Genomic DNA, 20,076 nt, shown 5'->3' on the forward strand with positions numbered 1-20,076 from the left:
TGGAATGAATAGATCTTCAATCTCGTATTTACTTGAGTTTACAGTTATTCTGAACAGTTATTCAGTTTATCTTCACATACACTGATATTGTAGTTTATAATATTAAAACTATGCAATATACAAAATATTAAAACTAAATTCATTCAGTGATATTTGTTTTACATGTACATATAATATATGATGAGTATTTGTTATTTGATATATATTTTAATTAGTTGTGCCTTGCTGATCAAGTATATTTAATCTTTATACATGTATTTTGTATTAGTTAGATTGTTATCAAATAAAGTAGATTCAAATTCATATAATATTCTGATGCGTTTCTATATAGGACATATATTTTGATAGGAAGTTTTGAAAAATATAAGGATGAGTGTTCTTTAGTCTAGAGTGTATTCTAAAGTTGTTTGCTTTGAAGAATATACCCCATCATCCAGAAAAGTAAAATTTAATGATTCCAGAGTGTCATTTTTGTGCTTGAACCATTATGACGTCATAATTGATTTGATTAATTTTTCCCCGTATTTTACGACTTTAAAGGAATTATGTAGAAAATAAAACAATATTTTGACATTCTATATTTAATAACAGGAAAAGTAATCCCGGTACCCATATTCAATTTGATAACATTTTAAAGAGGAGGTCAAGAGCTTGTTTAATGCCGTTTTTGGAGAGACTGTAGGAAATCTAGATATATTTCATAGTCAAAAATGGACAAAACTCCGAGATTTGTTACTTTTATCCTTCATATTTCATAGAAAATGGTTGTTCAAAACATGATTTTCATTGTGTTTACCAAAAATTAAAGCTCCTGTACACCCTATGAAACAAAGATATTGTTATAAAGCATCATTAAAAGAATTTATATCTTGAAATTTTTAAACCTGTAGGCACCTTTCATTTACTAGATCTTGACCTTAATTGTCTACACCTTGCACATTTTTAACATTCCAATCTTTACGACATTGATAGCATACATTTTTGATAGCGAATAGCATTTGTCTTTATTGCAAACATCATCACTTTTGTTGGAAGCTGTCTAATATGGACCGCAGTTTTTTTAAATCTCAATTTCATAATACACTTATGAAATTGAACCAAAAGCAAAATACATATACCTGTTACCTGTTACCTATTTTAAAAAATAAGAAAAGACTATTCATACAAGGCTTTTAGTGAAATTTATGATTTAAAAAAAATCACAAAAATTAGTTAAAGACGAATAACTAGTCTATCGGTCGGGTTGAGTTTGCGATGAACCGACTGAAGATATTAATTCTAATATACTTCTCTAGAATATTTTTACACGTACAATTTCGTAAATCTATATTTTGTAGTTTATGTTGGGTGCTTCAAAATCGTTTTCCTTATCAAAACATACTCATTATTCTCATTTCGATATATCTACAGGTATATTATTAATGTAATGCATACATGTTTTTGAGAAAAATAATTACGCATTAAGTATCTAGCGTGAACACGTGTTAATATAAATGAAAAAGTGTTTTAAAAATATGTAAGTTCGACGCTAGCAGAAGAGTACGAAATCCGTCTACTCTAGAAAGTATGAGATCTGGATAATGTTCACCAAGTCAGTATATAAACCATTAGGCACGCATATCCAAAGTAAAAAGGCGACTTCAGTAAACTTGATACTTTGATTCGTTAGTTCAGATCACTCCATTAAATAATCTGACAGTTGATAAATTCCAGTGACCATGGTGACCGTTTCTCGCCCCAATCCTTTATAAACTGATATTTGAGTTCTCTGCTACCGTTTCGACAATACTAGTATATTTAAACAATAAGATACTTTCCTTTTCTTCTGAAATGATCGCTCAGGGACGTAGCATTGGGGGGGGGGGGAGGGGGAGGGGGGTATATCCCCCCCCCCCCCCACACTTTATCTCCCAGCAACTAATTTTCTTAAATTTGCATATAAAATATTGAATGATAATGGAGTCCCCCCCCCCCCAAAAAAAAATTTTGTAGGGTGTCTGTAAAATTTTTTAAAAAATTAGAAAATGAAGAGTGAAATTGAAGTCATAGAAAAACTACGCTACCTACCCCCCCCCCCCCCCCCCCTTTCCACGAGTTAGGATTTTTGAAGATTTTGGAAAGTTTCCTGTTTTTGCGTGTCAAGATTTTTTAGATGAGTGTGGCCCCCCACTTTCAAAATCGATGCTACGTGCCTGTCGCTACCTTCATAAACCACATTTTATTGTTTGTGTTAAAACATTTTTTTAAATAAAAAAATTAATAAGTAAATAAATTGATCGTAAGAAGACTTAATATATAATCAGTACGTTATACAAAATAAAGAGACAAATCGTTTCATATGGGAATTTGAGTCTGACCTCATATGATTATTTCGATTATTTCGTGCAGACCGTGATTTTTCTTAGGTTGATGAAAATTTCGACCGATCGATAAACTGGTTAGAACTGGATTGTACATGGACTAGTTAGATGTAAAGAGGTATAACAGTGTTAGCCAACTTAATATACGATTTGGCTTAAAATATAGCATTTTTGCAAATATCAGACATTTTTAATATTACACAATATTCAGTTTAAATATAATCAAAGAAACGCAAATTACACAATTATCATGCTCTAAGAGTTTAATTATCTTACACGGCATCATTAAAATATTCAGGGTTTGTTAGGGATATATAGGAAAGTAGTTAGTATACAATAAAAAAAAATTGGATATTTGACTATTTGAACCACTTTAAACCCAACAAATAAGAACAAAATTATGTTCTACAAATGTTGTAGCACACGTTTACATTGAATTAATTTTGGTTTAACGTGGTCTTCGTACTGAAAATTAGACAAATATTTCAATTTATGTCTTTTCTAATACAATCATGTTTATAGCCATATATATTTTTATAAACATGCATATTCTGAAAATGTTGGATGCGTGGCCTAGTGGTAACGCGTTGGTCTTTTTGATTTTTGTGGTCGCTGGATCGAATCCACCAAGTACTAAATATTTTTTTCACTTTAATTGAAACATGAAAAGAATTGAGAGATTAAGTTACGCGTATCTAATCTTCTGGGTTTATTCTAAATTACCTGTTTAATTCAGTCTGAGTATGAGCACACCCAACATAAACGATTCTCTTCATTAATACTATACATGTATTCTATTACTCTAAGATCCAAATAAATGCATTTTGCTTTGTTCTCTTACAAACAACTGTAATGACAACATATAGATTGTATGTGTGCAGCTAGGAAGTGAATACCGACAATAGTATAGGCCAACAACATATCCAGCCAATCAGATAGAGTCAATGAATCGATCATCAAATGATTACTCCTTCTATTGCATTGGTATGTATACAGAAGAATTGGGACGTTTGCCACTATAGTAGCATTGTTTGAATATGTTTTTTTTATTTAAAGCTCAAGTCACAATTGTCTGAACTATGAAAATAATCAATATATATATATAGTAAAAAAAAAGTATGAAATAATTATATACATTATTTTTCATGCAATAAAATATGCAAATATGAAATATAATATCTACATCTGTATACTTGGCACAACAGTTATTACACATGATTTCTATTGCATGAATGAGGTTGTTTTGCAAATGAAAAATCGACTTTGTTCTTGCAATCATGGCAATGCTATCCACAGACAAGGAAGAAAAAAGTGAATGTGTTCTATTTATGGACATTCGAACTCTTATTTAGCAGGCATCATCACATGACGCGTAAGATACATTGATTATTCTGTGATTGATTAAAAAGAACATGACACAGACCTTTGGCAAATATAAAAGGGTCTCTAACATTGTGTTGAGTGTACCATTGCTACGGCATGTCCATAATCTTGATCCAAATGCCAAACAAAACACAAAAACTGAAGTGTTTGTATTCTGGAAACTCAAGAATATACGGCGTCACTATCGGAATATAAAATTAATATGCATATTTATATATTATATTTTCAATTGCTAGTTATTCCAATTAGGGGGCTCGGGATTCACAATGCTCAAGATGGCGGAGTTTCGTCTGGCTGCCTCGCGGAACTCTTTGAAAGTTACTGTTTGATCGCCGTCTGCGTCCATTTCTTCAAAGAATTCTTTAGCAATCTGGGCCCCCGTTTTTCCTCCCTCCAAGCGGCCTCCAAACATATTCGCATAGGCCTTGAAAAAATTAAATTTGATTTAATCATTATTGGTTCTAACCTACAAGTTCTATAAGAATAATTACCAAACCCCATCCTTGTGTGGAATGCAGTTCTAACAAGTGAATGAAATCTCAGACTAAAAATCTATTTCGTTAAGTCATATTTATAAATAAATTCTGTAATTTCCATGTATCAAAAGACTTGTCGTTTACTCTTTGTGCGCTTTTATTATCGATTGCGTGTTCGTTCCAAGGAAAGAAAAAAACCTAAACAAAATCCATGAAAAGAACTTGAAATAACTCACCTCCAGAATGTTTCTGACCTCCGTCTGAGAAATCGTCTTACTATTGTCTTTATCGTACAGCGCAAAAGCGACCTCTATCTTTTCCTCTATATCGTCACTGTCACACATACAGATGTTCCGAACGAACTCCACAAAATCCACCTCTCCATTGCCGTCCATGTCAAATAACCGGAACATCTCGTCCGCGTACTGAGTCGATTTACCCGGGAACAACTCATTGTAAACTTCCCGGAATTTGGTCTTGGTTAAGGCCTTGTGTTTTCCTCCGCACCGCTCTCGGAACAGTTTCCTCAAAGTTTCCAGTTCCCTTTTGTCAATCTTATGGCGTTGCATTAACTCCTTTTCTTTCTCTCTGTCTTGGCTACTACTTTGTTGGCCCATTTTGTCTCAATGCGTTCTATTTTGTTGTTATTTGCTTACTGTAAGTCTCTGCGTGAATCGCTACACTGTGGTAATGTCATTAGGAGTAATTCAATAATTGGACTCTAGCGTGAAAAATTCCATTTTGTCAAAGAACTCTAACCTTGATGTCCGCTATACTTGTACTGGAAGCTCTAAAGATATGTCTCTCTAAGATCGCCTGGTATTGTAGACAGATGAATTTTAAACACTTAAGAGTGTGACTCTTGTAAATATTTGCTGTTCTTTTTGTTTGAATATTAATATAGATCCGAGAATTGACGATTTACTCTGCGTTTTAAAAACCGGCCCTTTGTCCCCCCTTCTCAAAGACGAGTTGGCACTTACAGGGCGTAAAATCGGTTAGAACCCAATCTGCGCATGTTTTGTTGTCTTTTGGTATGTTTAGTTAATGCACTGAATGGACTGTAAACAAAAATACCCCTTTCAAGTTATATTCATTACAGAATAATTCTGTATTGGCCTGGAATCTCGGTCCGTGAATTCCTTTGTAAGAATCGTTCGTTGTTCAGTATTCGGTTGAAAGAATCACAGTGACACATTAAGCTTCTGTGAATATCAATTGTTTTAAATTTTTCATGTTAGTTATCCAATCAATGCGAGTTTAATTTTCCAGGTAACTTTCTTTCGCCTATTTCGTGCTTATATGATAAATTATTCATGCTCTTTTTATTCAAAAGTTTTACAGTATACCCCCAGCCGATACACGAGACATGCACCTAGATTTAAATGTCCTTTGAATCGATCATTTGATTGCTATCGTTCTTCAGACATACTTCTAAAGATCGGGGCCTCGAAGATTCAAAACAAAGATGGCGCGGTCGTAATGTCCCTGGAAGAAAGGTTAGTTCTTTTTAGAGTTTGTTTCTGTAAAATTAACCAAAATAAAATTGATTTGTGGTCGTTATATTTAACGAGTTTATTGACAAAACAGTGCGGTATGTTTGCAGTTACTCGGCGAGTATTTTTACTTCCTGGTTCCTTATCTTTTAGAAAAACACCGAAATGAATGACCACTGAAGAACAAGAATAGGGTTTGGTAATAACACAGCAATGGGGAACAAAACCTCGCGCCTGAAGCCTTCTGCCATCGAGGACCTACAGAGGAGCGGTGTGGATTTCAGTGCTGACGAAATCCAGGAGTGGTATGAGGAATATAACAGAAGCTGTCGGTATGGTCGATACCTCACCGTCAAAGAGTTCAAGGACGTTTACTCCAGGATCTTTGGGGGAGACGCCTCGGCTTTCGCCGAACACGTGTTTCGAACTTTTGACGCAGACAAGAATGGTAGAGTGGATTTCAAAGAGTTCCTCATAGGGCTGAGCGTGACGTCGAGTAGTGACGTCAAAAAGAAATTGAAATGGGCATTCAATATGTACGATATTGACGGAAATGGTTTCATTGATAAACAGGAAATGATATCTATGATGAGGGTAAGTGTGAGCACCGTTCATTTTCGCGGATATGAAGAGTACGAGTTAACCCAAAAGCCATTATTTGCGAATTATCTCTAGGTCGTCTCTATTGAGATAAGTTTTAGCATGCGTCCAAATGTATTTCTTTGTCAATTTAAATGGAATCAACGTTTAGAGTTGTTACACGCATGATATGTTATAATTGCTTGTTTATATTATAAGACTAATTTAAAATTTGATATCACGTATTTCAATTCCTTTACTGATAGGCCTACACTTTTAGATTGTTAAAAATGTTAAAAAAATATTTTATACCAAATACATGTATACAAAAAACATACAACATTTCATTGTTTATATGTATCAAACTATGTTGAAAATCCTTGCAAACTTTATACTTTGTATATTTCGTTTCTGAGTCAAAGGAATTAATAAATTTGATGTTTGTAAATACTAAATGACTCAGTGAATGAATATTAAATCCGCGACTTTTTCACAAATTTGTTAAAATGTTGTAGCCCCCCCCCCTCCTCCCCTAATATATCGATATATTTTACCGTGTTTCAGACGGTTTACAAGACGATACCCCTCTCTCTCTCTCTCTCTCTCTCTCTCTCTCTCTCTCTCTCTCTCTCTCTCTCTCTCTCACTCTCTCTCTCTCTCGTTTTGAGTTGAATGTTTTTTTTGTGTTTTAGGCGGTATACAAGATGACGTCTCTCTCTCTCTCCCTCTCTCTCGTTTTATGTTGAATGTTTTCTGTGTTTCAGGCGGTATACAAGATGACGCCTTCAATCAAAAAGCCAGACGACGTGAGTACGCCGGAAAAAATGACAAAGAAATTATTCGCAAAAATGGACGCTAATGGTGACGGTGAGATTTCCTGGGAAGAATTTTATGACGGAGCTATGAAAGATTCGCTAGTTCTAGCCATGTTACAACTTAACCCCGATTAGTGCTAGCTTTATACGTAGATTGCTCTTCATTAACATTTGATGAATTTATATCTGTTTGAACATTGTATATCTTGTTATCAATATTCCAGTATTCATCCAATAGCAGGATTCAAATGTAATGTACGTATATCTTTAACACATGTCTTTTAATTCCTGTCCCTAAATTCCTGTCTTTTTAAATTGCATGACATGTATATTAGCATCCTTCCCTGAAATATGCATTTCTTGCAGTATGTACAGAATGTTGAAAATTTACATTTCGATCACTGTAAATGTAAATTTTAAAACTTCCAGTTTCTTTGCATGTTGAAACGGAATATTTTATTGATGTGAATAACAAATATTACTTTATATCAAAAAGTTTTATCTTATAATATATGTATATGTTGTTAGAATTTAAAAAAAAAAGAACAAAAAATTATAAGAATTTATTTCTGAGTCTTTTGTGCCAGCAATGCAAACAGTGGGACGTGTTGAAAATTATAGCAATAACCTACCATTACATAGAGGAATACATAAATAAATAGAAAGAATTGGGCTAGATAAACAAGCCCAATGATTGACGTTAATAACTTTATGAAGGATTCCGCCTATTCTAAAATATGAATGTGATAAAAATTGTTGAACCTTATTTAATAATCAATTTCAATATTTATTACGCTTGAAAAAAAAACGCATAAAAATATACATCTCTTTTTAACTGATGCAAGCCAACGTGAGCAATATAAGCTATTTCATATCATTGTATGTATAATGTAAAGTGAACGGAATATATGGTCTTTTTCATAGTTTTGCTCCTTTTATTTAAAGAGAGAGAGAGAGAGAGAGAGAGAGAGAGAGAGAGAGAGAGATTGCACAGAAATACAACCCAGTACAAGGTAGTTGGTGATTCATTTAAAGTTTCTAAACAGGAGCTGTCAGAGTATTCTAATCTCAAATAGAATTACCCAACAAAAACTGAAATAAAAGCTTTTAATATAATCCCAGAATAACAAACGGGCATTGCCATAAATCTGGAATATTCAATAGATTTTTGTATAACCAGTGTTGTGTACAACGCATATTCTATCTTCCTGGTTTTTAACAAAGGTTGCAATCCATTACTTTTTTATAATTACTGATTCTCAGTGATACCGGGTATTTGTGTACCGTCATATATCATTTAAAAATATTATCTCCTGAGAGGAAGCATGGACTCTTCTGTTGATAATTTGTTTACCCTTTTTTCACATGTTTTCTTGAACATTATAATATTGACAAAAAAATTCTACCTACACAAGTCTGCGGATATGAAAACGTTTTTATCCTTGTAATACATATACTGTACCATCAAATTAGAAAAATATTTTGTACAAATATAAACCACATATACACAGTTCATACATATTCAAACAGCACAGAAGTCTCTGAGTAAAGATAAACAACATTTGGCTCGAGTATTACAAAATATCTTTTTAAAAATGACAAATATTAAAACAAAAAAGTGAATTAGCGAGTGTGTAACCACGTGCGTCTTTTTTGTTCTCGTGAGATGAATGACGTCGACCGCGTGAGGTCAATTACGCGAGGGTAGCCTGATGTCTTGTATTCTTTTGTTGGTCTTTCTGAGGTAAACAAATATTCCGATAGCTGTTAGGAGTACTCCAACAATTAGCATAGCAACAGCTATTCCAGCAACAGAACCTAGCCGAAAAAAATAAGCAAACCTGTCAAATAGCTAGCAACAAGTGCAAATATTGATAAAAAATCAGCCGATCGGAATCTAAAAAAGCGTAAATTGCTCCAACCCAGGTTATACGAGTATAACTTGGGTAGATATTGAGTTCATTACTTATAATTTAATACGTTTTACTTTTAAAACTGATATTAATCTGTTCAAAATCCAAACGTAACGTCAAGCGAATTAGTACGTTTTTGACGTTGGTGCATTGTGTCGTGTCTTGTGAGGTGCAAACCAGGTTATACAAATTTAACAATTTTTTTCTATCCAATCAAATGCCGCGTTACGACCAGAATTTAATTAATGTACATTATTTCTAAAATCACAGTGTTTTTGTTGAGTTTTACTCGAAAGTAATGGGAAGAGACTGGTAAGACTTACTTGTGGGGATTTTCTTGGTTGTTTGGGTGTTCATGAAGTACTGCTGGGGGTTAGCTACGTATCCCGTACCATCGGGGAAATACTGCCCTGAAAAAAACCCCACACACGTACTGATGCTTTATTGTAAAGTAGCAAACCTCTAAATAATAATAAAAATATATCTTCATCAGCAACAGTCAAACTTGATAAACCAGCTGATGTTAGAGTTGATTGGTTGCGAATTTTAGATGTATTCAAAACAAAAAGCCAGTCTTTATTTTTTACATATCATTCTATACGAATTATTGGCTTCTTTAGCTTGATTTAGCTAGATTTGAAAAGTAACATCTAAAATGTTACGTAGATAATTTACTTGTGTATAGATTGCAGGTGGCGCTCGGCGTCGCGGACACCTGACCGACATTCTTCATTGAAGCTGTGCTGAGACGGCACAGGGACTGCCCATCACAGTATGAAAACGAGGCGCAACTTCCGGCCTCCATATCGACACAGTTCTTAGCACACTGAGCCAACGTCACTCCGGATACTATTCTGTCGTTCACAAGTTGGATAGTACGACTCGCTGTCATTGTGAAATCGTCAATGTAATTTCCTACAATTTACCCATCATAACGACATTATGGCAAATTAAGGCAAAATATATTTTTCATTTTTTAAAAATGTAATTTGACGTACTAGAGTAATGGTTACACATGGGATTTGATATAACATCGGCTTTAGGTACATCAAAAACGTGTGTTTTGCCCAGAAAGCAGGTTCCAATGTCGAAGCAGAAGTCGAAGGATTTACAGTTGTAGGCCTGGTAGTTGTCGCAGAGCTTGGCGCATTGGTTGGTGTCGAACACCTGCTGGTAGATGACGCTGGAGGAGGAGAGAACCGTCTGGCCGGGGAGCTTGGTAAACTTACTGGTGTAATCCCCTGTAACAGACGCTACTTTATTAGAATTATATGTGGGGACCTACTGGTGTGTAATCTCCTGTAACAAAAGTTACCTCATTAGAATAATATGTGGGGAAGTATCGGCGTAATACCTTGTAACAAACGTTACATCATTAGGACGATATGAGTAAAGTTACTGGTGAAGTTCCTTTTCACTACATAATGTTCTTTTTACGAAGACGCTGAATTTGACCAAGAAACCCCGTAAAGTGGACCATTTTGGCAAGAAAGTCAAACTTAGCGGACATCCCTGCCTAAGTACTCACTGTAACAAACGTTGATGTTTATTCGTGGTGACAAACTAAATGGGGATATCAGTGGACATTCTGATGTAGTCCCCTGCAAAAACCCCATCGAAAACCATTGTCAACCGACGTGAATAGTTTTCGAGGGGTGCCAATTTCAACTTTGCCCTCACAAACAGGCACGATTTATTTTATTATACTGAATGTCTTCAAAGAAAACTTTACTGCTTTTAATCTTTTTGACGTGAATTATACGGCGAACAGTACGCGCATAATTTACAACATTTGACGACATTAATATACTAGATGTTCCAGACTCCTTTGTAAGCTCTAGCAGTACTAACAGTTCACCCTGTGTTATACATACGTATATACAAGTCTGTTCCCGAGATGCCCTTGATGGCACCCGGATGTTCGTCAGGGTGGAGGTGAGAGAGGACGCAGGTGCCCTGAATCAGCTGATATTCAAAGGACTGGCAGACAAAGGACGTCTGGGTGACGCACGCCGAGGCACAGTCGTCAATGGACAGCCCGGTCAGGATGTTGTCGTCAAAGTTAGGGACGTACTTATTGGGCATACTCTTAAAGCTTTGTAAGGTTTTCACTGAAAAAATACAAGACAAACGTTAGATGTAAAGTGTTACGAAGCTACACTTTCTTATTTTTCTACTTAATTATGTAGTTTCAATCAGTATAAGACAAAGGTACTGGTATAGACAGAAGTACTGATTGAGGTGGGAGGTCCTCAGTAATGAGGTCCCCAGTAGTGAAGTTCCAAATATCGAAGTCTCAAATAGTGAGGTCCCCAATCGTGAGGTCTCCAGGTGTGACGTCACCAATCGTAAGGTCTACATCAGTTTGACTTACCTGACGCGGGAGGGAGGTCCCCACTATCAACGACGTCATTCACGATGTCCTGAGCTGTATACGTCTGTGTCTGTATGCAAAAGACATAATGGAAACTGTTTCCTATTTTATATAAACAAACCCTCGGTTATTTCTATAACAGCGAAATTTTCTAGTAAACATTTATAATAAAAGTATATATAAGTAAATATAAAAATGATATGAATCAGTAGTGAAAAGAAAAGATTGATTGTCCTGATGAAAAGTAATAAATGTAATTTATTCACCTTTTATCAGCATGAACACTCAAATACAAATTAATGTTAAAATTTCACAACCTTAAGTTTGATCATTTGGGTTTTTTCAAAATAAATCTTCGCGCTACATAAGAAGATTCTATTTTTATTGTATACAACTGTAATGTGCGACCACACTTCCATTGTTCTATGATTTTAAAAAGCTATATATTTATATGACGTAACACAAGCTGTTTTATACTACTCACATTCTTGTCGTACTTGATGCTGATTTGGAAGAGCTGCTTAATGACCCCATTCCTGAGATTCTGCCAGGCGTCAGTCAGGGGGACCTCCACAAAGGAGTTGCTTCCCAGAGAACCTGTACCCCGAGAAAAGGAACGGTACATTCATAAAAGGGCTATAACTCGTTGTTGGTTTTACAATTTTTTTTCAATCATTTAAATATCATTTTTAAAAAGTTGCCAATATCAACTTAAATGTTAAATCATGACGTTAGAAACTTTAAAGCATCTAAAACAGATTTAATTTTAAGTATGATGTACATGTAAGTGCCTCAAGAGGTCATCACCAAGGATCATAACATATATTAGATTTAGGTCAAAATCTCGATGAATTATTAAATGCTCATGAATTAATGATTGAAAATTAAAACAGGCTGATAAGAATTGTAGAGAAACATTCAAAATTTGTATGCTTGTTCTCAAAATACGTGAAAGTCATTTTCAAATTCTGAATTAGGTCCAAGATAACTTCATTACTTTGGGGTCAAAGAATAAACGTACGGTCGTAAAGATCACACTGCTGGGTGGAGCTGACCACGTTGCCATCGTCAGTGTGGATTTTACTGAGGGTGCAGACTTTGGAGGAGGGACAGTACTCAAAGCTGTTGCACGTGAAGTTGACGTTTCCGTTACACAGGTAGGCGCACATGTCGGCCGTCTTTATATTCCGAATGACGGCGTCATTGTTGAACTGCACTACCTTTCCTGGAAGTTTCTGGAAACGTTCTACAACGTAAACAAGTGCAAACTGTAGTTTTTATTTCATACTCAATAAATTCATAACTACGCCCATTCATAAATTGTTTCTATTGCTACAATTCGCTCTTCACACCTTTCCAAATAGATTAGTTGAAATGTGTGTAACATCTACGTTTTTTTTATTTTTGCAAATTGATACAGAATATATCTTAGATGGGCGAATGAGCATTTTAGTAATATATAGATATCCTTATCTGCACATCTATTTTCTTAAAGACTCCATGCACTTACGAAGTATTGGTGCTCTGTCTAGTAGAGTGGCAACGAAGTACCCATTGCCAGAGTCCATGTAGAAGCTGGGTTTGGTGATTCTAAGGGGAGTTACTCCGGATATACTGGCTGCCAGTGAAATGGACTGATACAGGAAAATGTCCTTGTATGCCATAACTTTACTGTCAAAAGAGCCTGCAAAAAAAAAAATGAATAAAAATGTAATAGCTTTCTGGCAAATTGGTTTCTGGGCAAATGGTTTAGAATGTTTTCTTTATATATTCCTATGTAATAATTTGACTACATAATGATTTGGACAAACTCTATCTAAAAATGCTTCCACGCAAGTTTCAGCTTTTCTTGCCATTCAGTTTTTAAGAAGAAGATTTTTAATTTTTTCCCCTATATACTTGTATTCCTATGCAAATATTCGAGCAACCATTGTGACCTCACACTACCCCCAGATATCAAGATTTGAAAAAACTTGAATCTACACTACATGTACCTAAGGATCCTTTCACACAACTTTCAGTTTCTCTGGTTTAATGGTTTTTGAGAAGAAATCTGAAAAATACTACCTTTTTTCAAAAATTCAAAATTATAATTCTTTAAACATGTTAAAGAAGGCGTGACAACTCATTTGAACAAATATGAATTCTCTTCACCCAGTTCTGCTTTGTATCAAGTTTGAGTGAAATCTCGCATGAGCCTTCGCGGCTCAGGTGAGCTACTAATGCCTTCTTTTGTGTTTTATAGCAGTTTATAAGGTAGGGAGCACTGCAGGCAGAAAATGCATAACCCGGGTAAGCTGTAAATGTTTTTTTTTCATGTAATGATCGCTAGCTTCAAATCTAAACAGTGGAGCAAACATTTATCAGGCATAAAACATATAAATATTCTCCCTTCGAAACTAACCGTAAAATGTTATCTTGAAACCCATTTTATTTTCGATCGAGTAACAATTGCTGATGTCATAACTGGTAATGGCCGGTTCCTCGGGATCGTAGTTGTAAATACTGTATGTTACAGTGTATGGTATCTATAAATAGAATATGTTTATGTTACAATATGTGGAATCTATAAATAGAATTTATTAATGTTACAGTGTATGGGATCTAAAAATAGAACGTATGGTTGTAACATTTTTGGGATGCAAAAATAGGATTTCCTTATCTCAAGCCATGCTCCCACTATCATAATTCAGGACGCGATTAAAATTGCAGTCTTTGTTGTAGATTATTTGTATTAATTGTATCAAATCTCAACAGAGCTTTAAAAATTTATTGTTTTGGATGCATAAATAGAATCTTTATATGTTACATTGCATGTGATCTTTAAATAGAATATGTATGTTACAGTTTTATTAGATCCATGAATAAAAACTCTGTATAATGTAGTTTGAAATACGAATGAATTAAAAGTTAATATATAAATAATATATGAAAATAATATGATTATGATTAATGAATGAATAAATAAAGGTGTTTTTAAAAAGAGAATGTAGCAGGATCGCAATATTCCGATCATTTACTAAACGTCTGTCCGCTTAATAGACTTAGTCTTATTTTTAGGAAGAATTTTCCCAAAGAAAATGGTTTACAACATCACACAATGACTGATAGATAACTACAGTATATATTCTTCTTGAACAGAACTTATTTTAAAACAAGTTTAAGAGCGCAACAAGAAACTGTTAAATAATTACTTCAACTACATTTATATCGAAGACTTTGTTAGATAATCTGATATAAATTCTTGTAACATAATTCTTCCACTTATTTAAACTTATTAGAAAATGCAAGTTGATATTAAATTATAGGGGAAAAAGAGAGGTTATGGAAATAACAAGAACGATAACTCACGCTGGGTACGTTGACATTTAGTTGGACAGGGATGTCGGCAGCTTGAGAGACAGTATTTCCATCATTGTTTATCTGCATCTGGTTACTCTGTAAAGTTTCCATTTCAAAAAAAATAATCCGTATTTATGCTAACCGACTATATACATGTAAATTTGTATTATTTCAAATGTCTTATTTGGTATTCATTTTAGTTGTATTTAAACCACAAAATAAAATAAACAATTTCAAAATTAAGACGTTTTCTTCTACAAAGAAATGTTGTTTTCTCAAACAAAAAATAGATAATGATAATTAACTCGGATTTAATAAAAATTCATTCAAAAGCAGATTGAAAGGCTAACCGAGAGAAAATAAAACTCCAGTGTGGCGTTGATCGCGTGACCACCCAACATGAAGTCCGACCTCTGGCGGATGAATACATCACACTGCTCTCCGCGGGCGTATCTCTACAACAAAACAACAGTTAAGAATCCATCGAAGAATGAAGTGCATCATACATGTAGCTACCGTTTCTAATGTTTTGTAATTTATATGACAGTTTGTCAGAAAATGAAGTAATAATTTACCGATAAAATTACAGATTAAAATCTTTTTTCATTCTGTATAGCAACATTTTTAGATGGATGGAAAAATATTCGCGCATTTCAACAATACATTGTAGCTCGACTGTGGTCATAGGTTTTGTTTAAAAAATGCGCAGATTTTGTAAATATTAAACGTCTTAAGTTAAAAATTGCATAATTCAAAATATTAAATCAAATTACAAAATATGTTCTAGAGTTTAAAAAAAATAGATGATGCTGACTTGAGAAACGCATGTCTTACGTGTTAAAAACCATAGGTTTTTTTAATGTTACTCTCTATTCTTGCAAGCGAGATTTTTGCTTATGGTATTCTTTGAAATTACGTATTTAACTTGACATTGTCTGTTGCAAGAGATCGGACAGGTGCATTTCGCAAAACTGCCTTCGCTTTGGTAAAAACATGAATTTCATTGCTAAGGCTGTAAAGCTTTGATTTATCGCAAATACATGTAAATATAATCACCTGAAATATGAAATATATCAAAATCCCATTGTTACCTGTCCGGCATAGGTGTAGTTATTATCGATGTAGAACAGGTCCTGTGGACTCTTCATCTTGATGACGAACTGCTGCTTATTGGCCGCTACACTGACGTTGATAGACGTGTCAAAAGAGGCGTTCATGATGGGGATGATGCTACAGTTGGCCATGATGCGGTCGATGGCATAGGCGACACCTTGACACAGGTAAGAAATTACTCTCAGACGAATATATCTAGAGACCAAGCGAGTTTGATATTTTCTGTTTCCAAGACAGCGATAGATGGTCATAAGTATATACATGTAATACTTATATTGCTGCATAGCAAGTTTAGGTCAAACAATATATGGATTAAAAACATGCAAAACATGTCAATCTAATTTTCAAAGAAGCAGATACCATGGATCAATCTCTCGACCTTTCTAACCCAATTTCACCCAAAACACTCGCTCATGAATTTTTTTACGACTCATCGACTAGAAATTATATCATAATTATAATTTTAATTCAATATTTGCATATTGCAAGTTTCAGGTTTTTACCTGTGTTAAAGTCATGGATTTCGGTGACAGCGTCAGTATTGTAATACGGGGGCTGTGGGGTGGGTGGCCGGAAGTCGTACCTCACCAGCCTCAAGTTGTTGTCATACCAGACCTTGTGTCAAAAAGAAAATATTAGATGTACACAACAAAACAAACAACATAACAGATACAAGAACGTAGGTACGTGTATGCATAGGAAGCAATATAAGTCTAGATAAAACCGCTTCAAGTTACTTACGTCAGCAGTGGTGGAGGTGCCTGATTTTGGAACTATTTCTTCTCTGTAAAGGAAGGCCTTTGTTAGTTGAGGTAGAGAACGCACCTGCTTCCGGTTGGTGCACACAACCATGGATGGGGTCTAAAAAAAACACAGAAATCTACTAATTTGTTACATCTGGATTAATTTCCATTTATGTGTATTAGGGAGCAATTCAATATCAAATAATGGACATGTGTACATATCGTATGTCTTTTATTGACGTAAAAGAAACACATAATGGATTATATAAACATTCATTCATTCTCATTCTCTCTCTCTCTCTCTCTCTCTCTCTCTCTCTCTCTCTCTCTCTCTCTCTCTGAGAAAATGTTTTCTACTTACATAACCAACAATAAACTATTAAATTTCATTACTTCAAATACAGTTTGATCAAGCGGAGGTTGTGCCTGGAATTCGGAATAGTCGTAAATGTGGTGGAATTTGTGTTTGGCTCCGCCACCCAACGTTCTGTAACCGAACACTTCCGCCCGGACCGGAACTTGGGAAATGCCAGAGGGAGTTACCCAATTAGAGACTGTTAAGAAAAAAATTGTAAATATTCTTCATTTAATAATGAATTAAACATGTACACATGAATGATAGTTGAGAAATGATAGTTTAGTCTGAGTTTGAATTATGCATGCCTGAGAAGTAGTAGTCCATGGTGAAGGTTGAGTTAAGCTCGGGCCAGTTGATGCATGATCGCCAGTAGTCACATAGGATACCGCGCGTCACCTTCGTCCCCATGTATGTCTACAGAATAGAAAAACAAGTCTATTAACGTAACAATATCAACGGCTCTTTTACATTTTTTAAGTCAATTAAAAAGACAAGATATTTTTGGCCGTATTTGACATTGTGGTGTATATCATAAAATAATATTTCGCGCAAGAATTATTATGAATGAAAATGAACTCTAGGCGCAAATGCATCTTCGTTAAAAATCTGTAAGATGATTATATTAAACAAATCATACGTTGGTCAACGGAAATGGAGCAAATGGTACACATTTTATTTTTTAAAACACCCAAAGTGAAAGATTTAAATGAAAACCACATACTTGGCCTTTGTTGACTGCAAACTGCAATGCGTCCAAAGTGTTGAAGACATGGAACTTGTTGGAGACGGTGGTTCCAAAGAACACGTTATTGCTGTCCGTGGTGAGGTTTTTAGTATAACAGGTCTGGTCAGCTGTAGGAACATTGACGAGGTTAGTGTTAAATCTAGTGTTAAAACTTCCCGCCCAACCCAGTCTTAAAAAACCCAAAGACAGTGTAACTTTTTTATACTATAAACTCAAGCCCTTAATCTGATATACAACTGTAGATTATGTCTGTAAAGTTGTATAAAGCTAACTAAAGGCTCCTGGCCCTAGTTTGGTACTACTCTGTGTAACAAAGTTCATGAACACAAGTTTTAATGTATATCATATTACGCAAAGCGTAATTAAATTTTATTTATTTAGGATATTCAGTGTAACAATTTCTCAAAGAAATCTTAACCAAACACTGTACTTGAAAGTCACACAAGTTCAGCTTTCTTTGCCAACTTAATTCATCCAGGCAGTATTACAGGAGAATGGTACATATAGTTACATTTAGTGATTCCAAAGTGATTTTCCTCTCTTAGACGAGGGATATTCAAACTGTTTAAAATCCCTCCTCACGTTTAATTTTAATTTTTTTAAGGTATGCTTTACTGTCATGTTAACATATACAGTCATGCGCATGTATATACATGCTTTTCAAACAAAATTTGATACTGGTCGAATTATGGAGACCAACTTCTATTATTAAATAAAAAATCAGGTATATTCATCACAGATATTCATGCTTACGGTGTCGAGTAAATATAACATTTCACTTGTAAAATTTCCATTGTAGAAATCTTATAATGTTAGGACAAGTTTTCATACTGTACTGTATGAGTACTATAGTATGTAGTAAGCAAGTTAGAAAATAGACTTTTGACTCGAAACATACTCACGGTTAACGTAAAAAATTTCGTTTGTGTCGTAGTCGTATATGATTTTGAACTGTTCCCCTGAAATCAACACGAAGATGGCCGCCTTTTTGTTGGCACTGTCGTAGTACTCCTCTGCAGACACAGTGGAAGTAGTTTCCCCAATAATGGCCTCTATTTTAGTGGAGAATGCCGTCACACCGGACAATGTCGGCATAGGTGGCGCTGTAAGTGGACAAGATACACGGAAGGTCTTTGAGAAATGCCTGATTATATGTATATTGTACATGCATATTATTTGAAATACAAAGTTTAAAAAAAATGTTCGCTCTCCAAAAGACTTGAAAAAAAGTTTCTATCAATAATTGTCTTTTTGGGGGCGCTTTTTATAAGAAGCTCTTGTCCTAGTGTTTCTTTCGATAAATTTGAAGAAAAAAAACCCAACGAAAATGAAAAATTTTGAAAATGATATTGTTTGGTTTGCATAGAGAGTTAAAAGTTAGGAATAACAAATTAAACGGATTCTCGTCGGCATCACAAAGTACATGTAAAAAAGGATGTAAATAAATATAGGGATGATAGGGAGAAAGGTTAGAAACATTGTCTCACGATTTGGTGCAGGTGTGACACCCTGAGGGGTGGTCCCCGGTTGACACGTGTATAGGGCGGGGTCATCTGAGGTCACGCATGTCGCGAGAAAAATCACTGAAGCAAGTCTTCCAAGTACATGTAACATCTGTAAACCAGAGATCATACAACTGTAATATCCAAAAAAAGAAGAAAACAAATATGGTACAAATAATACAGCCATGTGTAATGTAAACATAGAGAAAGCAACTTGACTTTTGACGATAACACTATATTTACATTACATGTAAGTCAAAATGGCGAACACGGAAAAATAAATACATTTAAAATATATAGATACTGCAAAATCGTTACAAAAAACCCGCCCATCTTTATTTTAAAATTAAAGTGCTGTAAATAAGGTCAATAAAGACTGAGGGAGGGTAAAAACACAAACAGGTATGCTTACCTTTTTCTGTGGGGGTAGGTTGGCGTTATGTCAGGGAGGACGGACGAGTGAACTCTGCTCCCAGTACTTGTTATCGGAGTCTGATAGCGCTTACAGTGCACCGCGACGAGTACCCAACAGATAGCTGGATTTGTCTGGTTATATATCATATATATATATAAGTATTTCTCAAGAAAATTTGTTAAAGATCTTCATTTGTTATCTATAAAAAATGTGTATAGTAGATGAAATTTTCACAGGAACCTTTTCATATGAAATTCACCACACGAGCAGAAAAAATTGCGGTGGACCGTATTATCATGTTTATGATAACGTATAGTACATAAGTCATCAATTCAATACAGTGTAACTTTTATGCAAGTTTTGGAAATATATTAGGCTAATGCATCAATTTTTAATGAGACGAAAATTAACCCTTTAGCTAAGATTAAATTATATCAGAAGGATCAGACATAAGATGACCAA

The 20,076-nt window shown here is 34.7% G+C and overlaps 3 protein-coding genes across 4 annotated transcripts; 1 reads left to right on the top strand and 2 right to left on the bottom strand.

Annotated features, from left to right (window-relative positions):
- Positions 1–3,672: 3,672 nt before the first annotated feature.
- LOC105336476 (uncharacterized) lies at positions 3,673–5,502 on the bottom strand. Its single transcript, XM_011440803.4, has 2 exons — positions 4,456–5,502; positions 3,673–4,167 (listed from the first exon to the last, which is right to left on the bottom strand). Exons 1-2 carry the CDS (start codon positions 4,834–4,836, stop codon positions 3,976–3,978), a joined length of 573 nt encoding a protein of 190 aa, XP_011439105.2. The 5' UTR covers positions 4,837–5,502; the 3' UTR covers positions 3,673–3,975.
- Positions 5,503–5,577: 75 nt separating this feature from the next.
- Positions 5,578–8,030, top strand: LOC105336482 (neurocalcin-delta). The gene is made up of 3 exons (XM_034455820.2): positions 5,578–5,718; positions 5,869–6,309; positions 7,059–8,030. The coding sequence occupies exons 2-3, from the start codon at positions 5,929–5,931 to the stop codon at positions 7,242–7,244; spliced, it is 567 nt and encodes a 188-aa protein (XP_034311711.1). The 5' UTR covers positions 5,578–5,718; positions 5,869–5,928; the 3' UTR covers positions 7,245–8,030.
- Positions 8,031–8,042: 12 nt separating this feature from the next.
- LOC105336505 (uncharacterized) lies at positions 8,043–19,787 on the bottom strand. 2 transcript variants are annotated; one of them, XM_034455819.2, is made up of 21 exons: positions 19,612–19,787; positions 19,185–19,333; positions 18,600–18,800; positions 17,674–17,804; positions 17,258–17,366; positions 16,988–17,148; positions 16,593–16,712; positions 16,355–16,466; positions 15,830–16,008; positions 15,089–15,193; positions 14,748–14,834; positions 13,801–13,924; positions 12,907–13,080; positions 12,418–12,642; positions 11,881–11,993; positions 11,397–11,466; positions 10,897–11,133; positions 10,021–10,263; positions 9,698–9,937; positions 9,346–9,432; positions 8,043–8,927 (listed from the first exon to the last, which is right to left on the bottom strand). In XM_034455819.2, the coding sequence occupies exons 1-21, from the start codon at positions 19,758–19,760 to the stop codon at positions 8,800–8,802; spliced, it is 3,144 nt and encodes a 1,047-aa protein (XP_034311710.2). In that variant the 5' UTR covers positions 19,761–19,787; the 3' UTR covers positions 8,043–8,799. The 2 variants fall into 2 exon arrangements, with proteins under 2 accessions (XP_034311710.2, XP_011439155.3); XM_011440853.4 differs by having other exon boundaries at positions 19,185–19,311; positions 19,612–19,740.
- Positions 19,788–20,076: the final 289 nt, after the last annotated feature.

Source organism: Magallana gigas, chromosome 7 (genome assembly GCF_963853765.1).
Source record: "Magallana gigas chromosome 7, xbMagGiga1.1, whole genome shotgun sequence".
Classification (NCBI taxonomy): Eukaryota; Metazoa; Mollusca; class Bivalvia; order Ostreida; family Ostreidae; genus Magallana; species Magallana gigas.